Source organism: Zalophus californianus, chromosome 2 (assembly GCF_009762305.2).
Source record: "Zalophus californianus isolate mZalCal1 chromosome 2, mZalCal1.pri.v2, whole genome shotgun sequence".
Taxonomy (NCBI): Eukaryota; Metazoa; Chordata; class Mammalia; order Carnivora; family Otariidae; genus Zalophus; species Zalophus californianus.
The window spans coordinates 44106720-44120096 of record NC_045596.1 but is presented as its reverse complement, the minus strand read 5'-3'; the positions used below and the strand labels follow the sequence as shown (position 1 = coordinate 44120096).

The 13377-nt window shown below is 40.6% G+C and overlaps 1 protein-coding gene across 5 annotated transcripts in view; it reads right to left on the bottom strand.

The window, feature by feature from the left end:
- Positions 1-7528, bottom strand: part of EXOC1 (exocyst complex component 1) — a 67194-nt gene extending 59666 nt beyond the window's left edge. For 4 of the 5 annotated variants that reach the window (XM_027598715.1, XM_027598719.1, XM_027598718.1 and 1 more), the window contains exons 1-2: positions 7380-7528; positions 3006-3139 (exon numbers count right to left, since the gene is read on the bottom strand). In XM_027598715.1, coding sequence (XP_027454516.1) covers positions 3006-3129 — 124 coding nt within the window. In that variant the 5' untranslated portion in view covers positions 3130-3139; positions 7380-7528. Of the gene's footprint in view, positions 1-3005; positions 3140-7199; positions 7348-7379 lie in introns of those variants that run through there. The other variant, XM_027598717.1, reaches the window with a different exon arrangement.
- Between the last annotated feature and the right edge of the window lie 5849 nt (positions 7529-13377).

Genomic DNA, 13377 nt, shown 5'->3' with positions numbered 1-13377 from the left:
CCATGAAAAGGCACGGAGGACACGTAAATGTATATTACTAAGTGAAAGAAGCCAAGCTGAGCAGGCTACATACTTTATGATTTCAACTATACGACATCCTGGAAAAGGCTAAACCATGCAAACAGTAAAAAGAACTGTGGTTGTAAAGGGCAGGGGTTGGGGGAGAGATGAATAGGCAGAACATGCAGGATTTTTAAGGCAGTGAAAATACTCTGTATTTTCCTACAGAGTATTTTCCTACTACAATGGTAGATATATTTCATTATACATTTGTCGAAACCCATACAAATGTACAACACCAAGAGTAAACCCTAAGGTAAACTATGGACTTTGGATGATTGCAGTGTGTCAATGTAGGTTCATTCTTGGTAACAAACTGTTGCCACTGTTGCCAGTGGTACTGATAAAAGGGAAGACTACACATATGTGGGGGCAGGGGATATATGGGAAATCTGTGTACCGCCTTCCTCAATTTTGTTGTAAACCTTAAACTGCTCTAAAAAATTAAAGTCTTGGACACCTAGGTGGCTCGGTTGGTTAAGCATCTGCCTTTGGCTTAGGTCATGATTCCAGGGTCCCGGGATTGAGGCCCACATCAGGCTCCTTGCTCAGCTGGGAGCCTGCTTCTCCCTCTGCCTGCTCTACCGGCCACTCCCCCTGCTTGTGCTCTCTCTCTCTCTCTCTGACAAATAAATAAATAAATCTTAAAAAAATTAAAGTCTTAAAAATGTATTAGTGCTAGTAAGTTATTATTTATGATAGTATCAAAAATCTAGGAATAAATACAACATATGGGCAAAACCTTTAAAACTATATAACTTATGAAAGCCTTTAAAACTGTAAAACTTACTGAAAGGCATTAAAGAAGACCTAGGTAAATGGAGAACTACACCATGTCCGTGGACAAGAAGACTCAGTATCATGAAAATGCAAGTTCTCTTTGAACTGAACTACATATTCAAAACAATTCCAATTAAAATCCCAACAAAATCTGGCACTTGCAAAGTGGATTCTAAAATTTAGGTAGAAGAAAAAAGAACCAAAACAAGACAAAATAAAAACCAGATATAGGAGAGACCAGAAATAGGTACATTCACATTCATCACTACAAACATGGAAACAGGTAAATTAAATACTAGAATGTGAATGGCAAAATTATAAAACTTTTAGAACATAGTATAGGAGAATACTTTTGTTACTTCAGGAAAGTATATCTTTTTTTTTTTTTTTTTTTAAGTAGGCTCCACACCCAGCATCGAGCCCAGTGTGGGGCTTGAACTCACAACCCTGAGATCAAGACCTGAGCTGAGATCAAGAGTTGAATGCTCAACCAACCGAGAGGCGCCCTTCTAGGGAAGTGTATCTTAAATAAGATAAAAAAGTGGAAGCCATAAAGGATCAGATTGATTAATGTGATTTCATTAGAATTAGAAATTTCATTAAAAAGTATCAAAAGCTGGGGTGCCTGGGTGACTTAATCGTTAAGTGTCTGCCTTCAGCTCAGGTCATGATGCCGGGGTCCTGGGATTGAGCCCACATCGGGCTCCCTGCTCAGCGGGAAGCCTGCTTCTCCCTCTCCCACTCCCCCTGCTTATGTTCCCTCTCTCTCTGTGTCTCTCTCTGTCAGATAAATAAATAAAATCTTTAAAAAAAAAAGTATCAAAAAGCTACTACACAAGCCACAAACTGGGATGCATATAACCAACACAGGATTAGTAAATATATAGACCTTGTCAAATCAGTAAAAGGACAACCAACACAACAGAGAAATGAGCAAAAGGTTTTAAGGCAAATTTCTAAGACAAGGAAACTCAATGGCCAATAAACTCATGAAAAGATGCTTAATTTCATCAACAGGGAAGTGAAATTTAAAACCACATAGAGATACTATTTTATGTACCATTTCCACCACGTAGGAATCAATTAAGTCTGTCAAAACCAAGTGTCAAAACCAAGTTTTAAGTAGGATGTAGAGAAAGAACTCCAAACACACACTGCTTGTGGAATTGAAAACCAGTGTAACTACTTTTGAAAATAATTTGGTATTAGTGTTAAGCATTTACATGCCTATGACCCAGATACTAAATTTACATTTAGTATCAACCCTAGAAAATTCTTGCCTGTATACACGAGGACACAAGGACAAACATGTTCACAGAACTGCTGTCTGAATATTAAAAGTGGAAAACAAACCTAATGTTCACCACTGGTAGGATGCGTAAGTAAATTGGTACTCTCATAGAGTAGAACACTCCATAGGAGTGAAAACGAAAGAATTATGGTTATATGAAAAAAGAGAAAACTCATGAACATGAACATAATGTTGAATGGAAAAAGTCACAAAAGGATATATGCACTATGATTCAATTTGTGTAAATTTCAAAGACATGCAAAACTACATAATAAGTTATTTGAGATTACAAACATATATAGCAAAATGATAAAGAAAAGCAAGGAAAGACCGAACCAAAATTCAGGATACTAGTTACCTCTTAATGAATGAGGGAAGGGAATGGGATTAGGGAAGGATACACAGGACACCTCAAAGGTAATGGTAATATTCTTACACTGGGTGGTAAGCACATGAGTGTTCCTGTTTGGTCAGTCTTTGAACCTTATATATACTATAGATTCTGTTGTATCTACTCAATATATAATTAAAGACAACTTTAAAAATGAATTTGTTGGCGCAAGAGTTTTTCCAATTATAAAGACAATGAGAATATATAAAGATTTTATTTATATATTTTGTCAGAGAGAGAGAGAGAGAGAGCGCACAAGCAGGGGGAGTGACAGGCAGAGGGAGAAGCAGGCTCCCTGCTGAGCAAGGAGCCCGGTCCCACGACCCTGGGATCACGACCTAAGCAGAAGGCAGATGCTTAACTGACTGAGCCACTCAGGCATCCCAAGACAATGAGAGTATTAAAAACAAGGGGGAAAAGTCCCCTGGGGAATAAAACAATAAAAGAATGCCAAACAAGAGCTTTTTCTTACTAAATACCCACCTGTGGCACACAAAAAACAGTTCTTTTTCTTTTTTCCTGCTTTGCAGACGTTGACAATACTCAGCAGGCGTTCATCATTTGGTGTAAAAATGTCTCTTTGTAACGCATGCTTGATTGCTGTCATTTTTAATCAGCTGAAAAAAATGGAGAGTATAGATATTAAGCTCATTCTTGAAATCATTCTATCTCATATTGTTCCATTTATGATTTAAAAAATTATCTAATAAGTATAGGAAGAATGGCTGATAAGTATAGGAAGAATGATTTCATATATCAACATACCAACATCATAAAAATAAAAAGTCATATGATTGGAAAAGAAATTAGAGAACGAACGTTATTAAACTCTAAAATATCTGGAAGTGCTTACCAAATATTATGATACGAAAAAAATTTTAAGAAAAAAAATAAAAACCCATGCTCAATCTTTAAATATAAATTTCCTATATAAGGAGCGCTTACAACTCAACAATAAAAAAACAAATAACACAATTAAAAACTGAGCAAAGGATTTGAATAGACATTTCTCCAAAGAAAATATACAAATGGCCAATAAGCACACGAAAAGATGCTCAACATCATTAACCACTAGGGAAATGCAAACCAAAACCAAATGTGCTATCACTTTACACTCACTAGAATGGCTAACATTAAAAAGACAAGCGTTGGTAAAGATGTGGAGAAAAAGAACTCTTTCATACATTGTTGGTGATTGTAAAATGGTGCGGCTACTTTGGAAAAAGCTTGACAGTTCCTCAAAAAGTTAAATATGAAATTACCATACGACCCACCAATTCCATTCCTGGATATATACTCAAGAGAACTGAAAATATATGTCCACACAAAAACTTGGTACATAAATGTTCATAGCAGTATTATTGATAGCCAAAAAAAACAGAAACAACTCAAATATCCACCAATTAATGAACTGATACAACGAAACGAAGTACATCTATACTGTGGAATATTATTTGGCCATAAAAAAAGGAACGAACTACTGATATATGCTACAACATTGATGAAACTTGAAAACATTATGTTAAGTGAAAGAAGCCAGTTAAAAGATCACATATTTTATGATTCTGCTTACATGAAAGGTCCAGAGTAGACAAATGCATAAAGACAAAATGATTTGTGGCTGCCAGGGGCTAGGGGCAAGAAGGACTGTTAATGGGTATGGGGTTTCTTTTGGGGTGATGAAAATGCCCTTGAATTAGATAGTAGTGATGGCTGTATAACCTTGTGAATATACTAAAGACTACTGAATTATACACTTGAGAGGGTAAATTTTATAGTATATGAATTATATCTCAATAAAGCTATTATAAAGAGGTTTCCACTTATTTCATTTTTCTCACTAAATTCAATGTCTTTTTTCAAATACCAACTTAAGTTAAATACTTTTTAAAATCTCTTTTCAACTTTATTTTCAAATATATATATTTGTATGTATGTATATTACTATTTTCCAATGCAAATGTGTGGTATTTCATACATGTGACCTTGCTTAGGAAATTAACTTCTAACACTCTTCCTATGGGAAAATTAAGAGATTATGAATTTTAAATAAATGACATAGAATAAATTTTTATAATACAATGACACTTTTGGAAACCAGGGATCTCCTATATTTTACTCAATCTGTGAAATTTTGATCTCTGCTCCAAATCAAAAAATTGCTTTTCTCACAAAAAAATCACATCTTCCCACTTCTATTCCTTTTCCACCTCATCTTAGCCTCTAGTCTTCTGACCTCCCCCTCCTTCCTGTTCTCATCATCTATCTGGCTTCTCCAAGCTTAATTTCTTTTCCAACCTAGCCTGGAGGCAGTGTTCACCTACACTCTCCTTCAATTATCTTTCGGTTTGTAGACTTGTTCACCATGTTTTATCAATCTCCATGAACTGTATATTTCTCCACTTCTTATGGGCTACCATATACCACTTAAGAAGGCCATGTATCTATGTTCACTGCATTCATTACAAATAGCTAAATCTGTTCAAAGCTAGACTTTCACTGTTGCTCAGCAACCCTTTAACATTTCCTTTGATGACTCCTCTTCCTATTCCCCATCAGCGTGTTGCAAATCTTATTTATCTTCTTCAATCCCCAACGCTAGTGTCAGCAAATGATGTCACCATCTATGCGGCAGAAGATTTAGAAGCCATGGAGTACAATTTTCCCCAACTGCTTTCTTCTCCATCTCTTTACATCTTCACCCATCCTAATGTCCATTCCACCTATCGCAAAATTTTGTGCCCATGTTACTAATCACTTAGTATGTCCTAGGGCCTAGACACTGATTTAAAAGCTCTACTCCACCCTATGATCAAGCTACACTGGATAATGGCCACTTTACTTCTCTATCTCTGGGCTTTGTTCATGCAATTTCCTTTTCCTGTAATTCTTTTCCCCCCAGGAAATTCCAACTCATTCTTCAGGATCCTGCTAAAATGTCACCTCTTCTGTGAAGTAGTCACACACATAAAGAATAATTCTTTTATACTTCTCAAACATTCCCTCTACTCTGCTAACATAGCACTTACAAATCCTATTTTCTAGCTAGTTGTAGTCTCTCTCCCATTAAAAGTAGCTCTTTGTAGGAAAGAACCATACCTTCTTCATCTTTGTATTCCTAGAACTCGGCAAAGACATATCAGGCATTTCAAAATTAAGCAAAATGATAGCACCAAATGACATGACAACTATAGTTTCCCTGACTCCCCTTTCCAACTCTCACATCTGTAAGCAAATGTCTGGGTTCAAAATCTGTCATATTTGATTCTCCTCCTCCATTGTCAACATGAAATCTGCTGCCACATTCTTCTGATTTCCCCTCATCTACATATAATTTACCCTTCCTTTCTGTCCCCACTGCTAACACACTAATCCAGGTTCACGTCAACTATATCCATTTAACACTTCAGTATCTGGTTATCTCTTTTCAAGTTTCCACAATCCCCAAACCCTGGGTAAACAAATAATATTAAAACATAGCTTTCATCACCACATGCCCCTGCTCAACATTTTCCTAAGTTTCCCAAATACAGATCTTCCAGTCCAAGCCCTCTTCTAGGTGCAGTCTTTGCATCTTTGCTTAGTTGCTTTTCCATGCAGGGAATATCATCTTTCCAAACCCTAATTACACTTCACTGTTTATGAGAATTGATTCAATAATGATCTTAATCCAAACTGATCTCTCCTCTCAATTGCTAGAGCACTTTTTGTATTTCCCACATAATCAAGCACTTGCTGTCCAATTGGTTATCATAAGCTTGTAGACCTCAAGAACTCCCTTGAGAGAGAGAGAGAGAGAGGAGAAGATGCTCCAGCATAGTTCTGTGTTCTTTCTTAGCAGGTACTGAGCAAATACCTCTTGAGATAACCTGAACTGAATAGTAAAAACTGGTCAAATGAAGAACAGTGGCCAACATTTACCACACAGTCCCTCTTCGGTCGAAAGCAACAGTGAGTGTATGGGAAGTGTAAAGCAAGAGAGGACTGGTTATACCTCATAAAGGAGTTAGGCATAATGGAAAGCACTATGTGACCCTTATTCATTCAGCAAATACTGATGCCTACTAAGTGCCATGCACTATTCTACGTTAGAGGTGAATATGACAGGCATGTTCAGGAAGACAAGAACATCGTGCCTCAGTGGCATTTACATTCTAAGAGTTGAGTCTTTACTTTTGTGTAAGTCAGTGAATAAATCAGAGATAAATAGAGATCCTTTAAAACTATTTTCCAGGTTTAAGAATCCATGTCTGACCACGTTCCAGAAGTAGTCAGCCACTGTTTTCTGTACTGGTTCTTGTTACCTTAAACTCAGTTGGACCATTACCCTGCGTGACAAAGAGCTTGTCATTGTGAGAGTCCGCGTGGGTTGGGCCCTATATGCTATCGAGGCAACTCAGCAAGTGGAGCATTGTCATCCACAAGAGAAAACTGTGCACAGAGACAGGGGAATGCGCTTCAGAGATCTAGAAGAAAATGTGGATTTGGACAAAGAAGAAGGCACTGTCACGCCCTCCTCTCCTGGTCCACGCCAAAGAGCAAATGACCAGGGCCGTTTTGCACAAATGAAATCTGGTTCTTATGGGTGAAACGGGGAAGGGACGCGTCAGAATTGGTCTCCCAGCCCCTAGAACAACGAGGAATTGGTGGACGCTCCCAGCGTCCTCTGCGCCTTACCCAGACAGGCGGGGAAAAGAAGGGAGGCCAGGCGGCGGAGAGACAGGTACCCGACCCCGGACGCGGAGCCAGCAGCCAAGCTGGGAAGCTGGGAAGATGCCCCTTCACCTTGGCGCCCGCCTGTCTGCTAATCTGTCCACCGCCGCCGGAACTACTGGGCAGCCACGACCCAAGGCTTACCGCAAGGCCGGACCGAGCCCGGCTGTGCCGAGGCGGGTACTCCAAGACAGAGACCGGACAAGGCCGGAACGGCCACCGCTAGTAGGATGAGCTCAATTGAGCCGTTCAGCCACCACTTCCCATTTCCGGGCACGTGACAGACTCCACGCCGGAAGTCGACCCCGTAGAAAAGGAAGGAGAGGAGGTGATGGGCGTGGCGAAGCGGGCTAGGTCTCGCTGGAGGGGCGTGTCAAGGACAGGCAGGGGCGGGGCCTCTGTCGCTCGAAGACTGACTTGGCACCCGGGAATTTGGTGTTGCGTGCTATTACTTTCTTTAGAAGAGTCATTTATTGAGATATTTTCCGCAATTTCATTTAAGAAGCTATCCGATTTCGGCACCAGGGCGGCTCAGAAGGTTAAACATCTGCCTTCCGCTCAGGTCATGATCCTAGGTTCTGGGATCGAGCCCCACTTTGGGCTCTTGGCTCAGCGGGGAGCCTGCTTCTCCCTTTCCTGCCTCTCCCCCTTGCTCATGTTATGTCTCTCTGTATATCTCTCTCTCAAAAAAAAAGAAGCTATCCGATTAAGTGTTTTCTTTTTTTGTATATGTAAAGGTCTGTTAGCCCTAGGTCCTTGCTACTCTAGCATGGGGAGTTTAAATGACTTAAATCAGAATTTCTGAGGGGCGGGACTCAGACTTCAGTACTCTCAATATCTTCCGAGAAGATCCTAAAATGCAGCTCAGGTTGAGAACCATTGATGTAGTGACCTTGACAGCCAAAGTGTGGTCCTCAGACCAGATGCTGGGCATCAGGGGGTGCTTTTTAGATACTGCAGACTCTCTGGCTCACTTCAGATCTATTGAATCCGAACCGGCATCTTAACAAAATGACGCCTATGCACATTTAAGTTTGAGAAGCACAGATGATGCCGAGGTTGCTGGTTGCAAAACAGATAATTCATATTCCATATTCTTGTCGCTGGTTTTATGCCAGGTACCTTCACCCAAGTGCAGAGGTGATTCAGACACAAATCTTACCCTGACAAGTTCACAGGTTGGTAGGTACAAATACATATAAAATAAGATACAAAATAAGGGACCAAAGAGATGTACAGGTCAGATAAGTGTGCTGGGAATTCAAAGGTGTGCTCAACTTGCTCCTGCTCAACACAGCCCTTTGCAGACGTTCTGCAGGGATCCATTCAAGTGTGCATTCATTTATTTGACAAACGGTGCCACTTCTATACTAGGCATTGTGTCAGGTGCTGGAGATACAAAGGCAGGGATCCCATTCAGAAGAGGGCACACTCTCATTGGGGAAAGAATGAAATACAGGGATAAATTATAGTTTGGTGAGGTGTATCCCAACAACAAAGGTAGACAAAAGAGACTACCACGGGACTGCAAAAGAAGAAGTGACTCATTTTGTCAGGGATGGAAGAGAAAAATAAGCTCTGTAAAGTATTTCAGTGTTTATCTGAATATATAATTTGTTGGAAAAAATCAGAATTAATAAGGACCTATTTGCTACTGAGATTAATATGCTCTAGTTAATGCTATTCGGAATGCTTTTCAATTTCATTAAATGATCTTCCTTTTAAGAGCAGGATCTGTATCTAGTCCTATCTTTAAAAAGACCCATTTGGCCCTTTGTGCTCAGTACTAGAACTCTTACTGTCGACGCATTTATGTGACAATTGCATGTGCTATTTTGTCCTATTATGCTCTTTTTTTCTTTTTAGCAACTGTATGTTTGTGGCCCTCTTCAAAGCTGTGAAGTGAACAGCATTTCAGAAGTCTGGACTTCTTCCTTAAACTCCAGATTTGTGTATAGACCGCCTCCCCAACATTTCCACTTGCATGTCTCGTCAGACATCTCAACCTTATAGGTCCAAAATTAAATTCTTCTCTCACCTCTCCCCTCTTGGGTTTCCCCAGAGTAGAGGCTGAAACAAAGTCTTATGTGCAGTAGTTTATTTGGGACTTTGACCCCAGGGAGCAAGAGTAAGAGAAGGGGGAGGAAAAGTAAAATAAGGAAGTGGGAGAGGCAATATAATGATGTTTTATTTCGTTGGTCATCACCACATTTGAATGCTTTCTTGATCTCTTAAGACCTTCTGAGAAGTTTCATGAGATGTCTCAAAATTGCCCACTAAAGGCAAGAACGAAGCCCAAGGTGACCAAGTAATAGAGTTTCAAGTTCACTGAATTCCATGCTGTGTATTCTGGTGGAAATATCCCTCCACCCAACCCCTGGAGAACTAATTATTATTATCTAGCAAACCCCAAATTTGAGAGTCAGGAAACATAAATCTATAAGTGAGTCACTGATAAGATGGGCCAATCCTTCTCCAGTTCCTAGGTTTCTGGAGCCATGTCTTTAACCGTTCAGGGATACTCTTTATTGGTTGGTTTTGAGCATTTACCACATCTTGTAGGACAACACCTCAATCCCAAGCAGGCACATTAACTGGGTTTGTAGCAAGCTACTCTGTTAACTGGGTTTGTAGCAAGCCACTCCACTATTTTTATGAGCCTGGCTGCTTCTACATGATGAGGAATATTTCAATATCAGTGGATTCCATGGTGATGTGTATAATTGTCACTTTGTGGTTGGTTTGGTTTTTGGCTGTGAAATGGATTCCTTGGTTGAGATAATGTTGGTCACAAATGTTATACTTCCGGTGATCATGGATGTTCGCAGAGTCACTCCAGGCAAGACAGAAAAACCTAGACATCTGTAAAGATTTCTTTTCAGGCCACTTCTCTCTCCTTATAAAGCAATCTAGGAAGAATACTCCTCCAAGCTCTGCCAGCTGGGAAGATTCCCCTTCACCTTTGTTCTTTAGATCCATCCCTGTGGGGAGCTATAGCGCAACAGCGGTCCAGTTTTGCCTGCCTACCAACCTAATATGTCAACTCATCTGTGAACCAGGTTTAAATTTTTCACTCTGTGTTAGGTGGTCATGGGGACCTCACAAAAGGCCGTAGGAATGAGTTGATGAACAGATGTCTGTGCTGTAGAAGTAAGTGCCAGGAATTGGATCCACCCACAAGTTTACTTGTGTCTGCTGGATGTGCTCAGCCTCAATCCTATACCATTTCCATACTTCATACATTCCTGCTGTATCTGTGTGCTTATGACTTGATGGATCTGATCCTATGCAGCCCATGATAAATAGCTCTAGTTTTCCCAGTGACTAGTTCTCTGCCTCAGAAGGCATGGCCTTGCAGAACATGAGGGACCTGTACTGCAACTCTCTTACTGGGAGCTTTCCAGAAATGTCAAAGTGATTTTTATCTATCATAGATCCCTCTAGCACCATTAGATCTGCTCAAACAAATGACCGGAGCATTAAGTAACTTGCATTAGAACCCTTGTGGGAGCATATCCAAGTGATGGGTACTTGGTTTCACAAGTTCATTCCAACATCCTGACTTCTGAGAAACACATTGTAGTGGTGGTTCTTTAGTCTCATGTGATAAATTCATTCTTTTTTTTTTTAAAGATTTTATTTATTTATTTATTTATTTATTTATTTATTTGAGAGAAAGAGAGCACACAAGCAGCTGGAGGCACAGAGGGAGAGGGAGAAACAGACTCACTGCTGAGCAGGGAGCCCGATGAGGGGCTTGATCCCAGGACCCTGGCCTCATGACCTGAGCCGAAGGCAGACGCTTAATTGACTGAGCCACCTAGGCACCTCGATAAATTCATTCTAACATTCCTGTTTCTGTCTTCTGATTCCTTTTTCAATACTCATTCAGAATTATTCTAACATCTCATTTAGCACAGGCCATCATCATATCCAAACTTTAAGTAGATATCAAGGTTTTGTATTAGAACTGACTCTAGATGTCATTGCCAAAACATTAAATCCAGAATCACAGGCGAATGGCCCCAGGATATAAATTCTCCCCTGGACAGCCTTATAACCTGATCCCTCTGGTTTAACACTCTAAATGTTCACTCTCACAGATATTCCCCTGGTTCATATTGGTATGTTGTAGCAGTCTTGAAATTCCTTATCAGTTAGTCTCGTTCAGTAGCCCATACCAGGGGTGATTTTGACACGTAAGGGACATTTAGTAATGGCTGGAAACACTTTTGGTCATCATTGTCAGAGGGGTTCTACTAGAATGTAGTGGTAGATGCCAGGGATGCTATAAACAACCTACAATACATAGGACAGCCCTCCACAACAAAGAATTATCCAGCCCAAATATCACAAGTGCTGAGTTTGAGAAATCCTGGTCTAATTAACCTTAGGGCAAGGATTGCAATCCCCCACATAGGTTGTGCTGAGATCTGACTGTGGTTATAGGCTTGAGGTAATGAGAGTAATAGGGGTGGGTATTGAGGGAAATAAGATTAAATTAGGAGGCGCTTGCCTCAGATATATTTTTTTGCAGAATTTCTGGACAAGGAGAGGTTGCTTTCCTTTATCAGGAGGAAAGAGACTGTTGGCACAGAGGATAACAAAAAATCTGAAGGCATAGGAGTATAAGGCATGTCTACACAAATGTCCCCATTCTGGATCTCAAGATCCCATTATTTTCCTATTAGGGACCTGGCTTTGACATGGGTGATGTTTCAAGGCTGTGGATTCAGACTTCTTTGTAGCTCTGCCACCCTTATGATTATATGTTGGAGCTGATTTTTAGCAGTCTGCTCTGTGGCTACACAGCCCTAGAGGCCTTATAGCTTTCACAATGTGCCATGATTGATTGAACACAGCCTGTCATTTTCTTTTGTTAAGACCTCCAAAGCAGTTAACAGACATCAGCCCATCTTATAATTATTATTGCTGCCATAATGCTGAAGTACCATACGTACCACGTAATGCAATGGTTCATCTTCTGTCTGCCCCTCATTCTAATCTATTAGAGTTGAGAGTCTTGGTAATTGTGACGTTACTATATGCCAGGGGTTATCACCACTTGTGATTTACCGCCAACCACTTACTACCAGCAGGGGTCCTTTCTGTCTTGTGATCAGTGTTGTAGGATCCAAAATCCCATATTGAAGGTTTCCTTTCTAGAGCCAGTTTTAGTGCCCAGGGTTCCCCTGAAAGCAGAGCCCAAGATGAAGGCTTACATGCTTGTAGTTTATTTGAGAATATGAATTCAGGGAACAGAATGAGGGCACAAGGGAAATAAAATAGGGGAGAAAAACCAATACAAGAGTACTTTATTGAGGTGACCTATGCCATGGGCCACTTTGATTGATCTTATGGTACTGGTTGATGCCTGCACAGAATTGGTCACTGCCCAACACTTAGAATAGGAGGTGAAGCTGGAAGCATTTAAAGTGATGCATGAAAGTCTTCCTGCAATCCTTCTTGAAGGATTTAAAGTGATTCATGAAAGACACAGCTTCTCCCTCAGTTTTGTCTATTTGGGTTAATGGTATCTCTCTCTTCTCTCTCTCTCTCTCTCTCATTCCACATCCAATCTTTCAAGAAATCTTATCCTTCAAAGTGTTACGGAACCTGGACTGGATCGCCCAATGGAAGAACCAAGCGGCATTTGGAGATCTTGGAGGATAGGAGGCTTATTTAATGCTGGTGGGGTCAGAGGAGAGTGATCTCCAAAGGTCTGAGCCCAGAGCACACACAAAGGGGGTAATTTAAACACTTTTACTTCCATATCTGTGGCACTTTTGCGCGCAGGTGGGGCTGGAGGGAAAACCCGGAACGGCCCTAGGGCCGGGACTGGGATTCCCTTGCTGGCTCGGTAGGCCACCTTAGAACACAAATTTCCCTTATCATTCCCCCCTTTGATGGCCCTTAAAACACCTAGTTTAGAGGGCATCATTTTCATTCTCTAAGGGGCGATAGTGAGTAAGGAGCAACTGGAGTCTGATCTTAGCAATTTGAGCAGTGATAAACCTAGTAAGGGCATTAAGAATACAAGGACCAAATGCTACTATGAGAGGAGCATTAGGAGGGGGCCAATAGAGGGCGTGAACCAAGGGAACCACTGTGAGAGGGAATCCCACCAAGTTGTCTGCTGGTG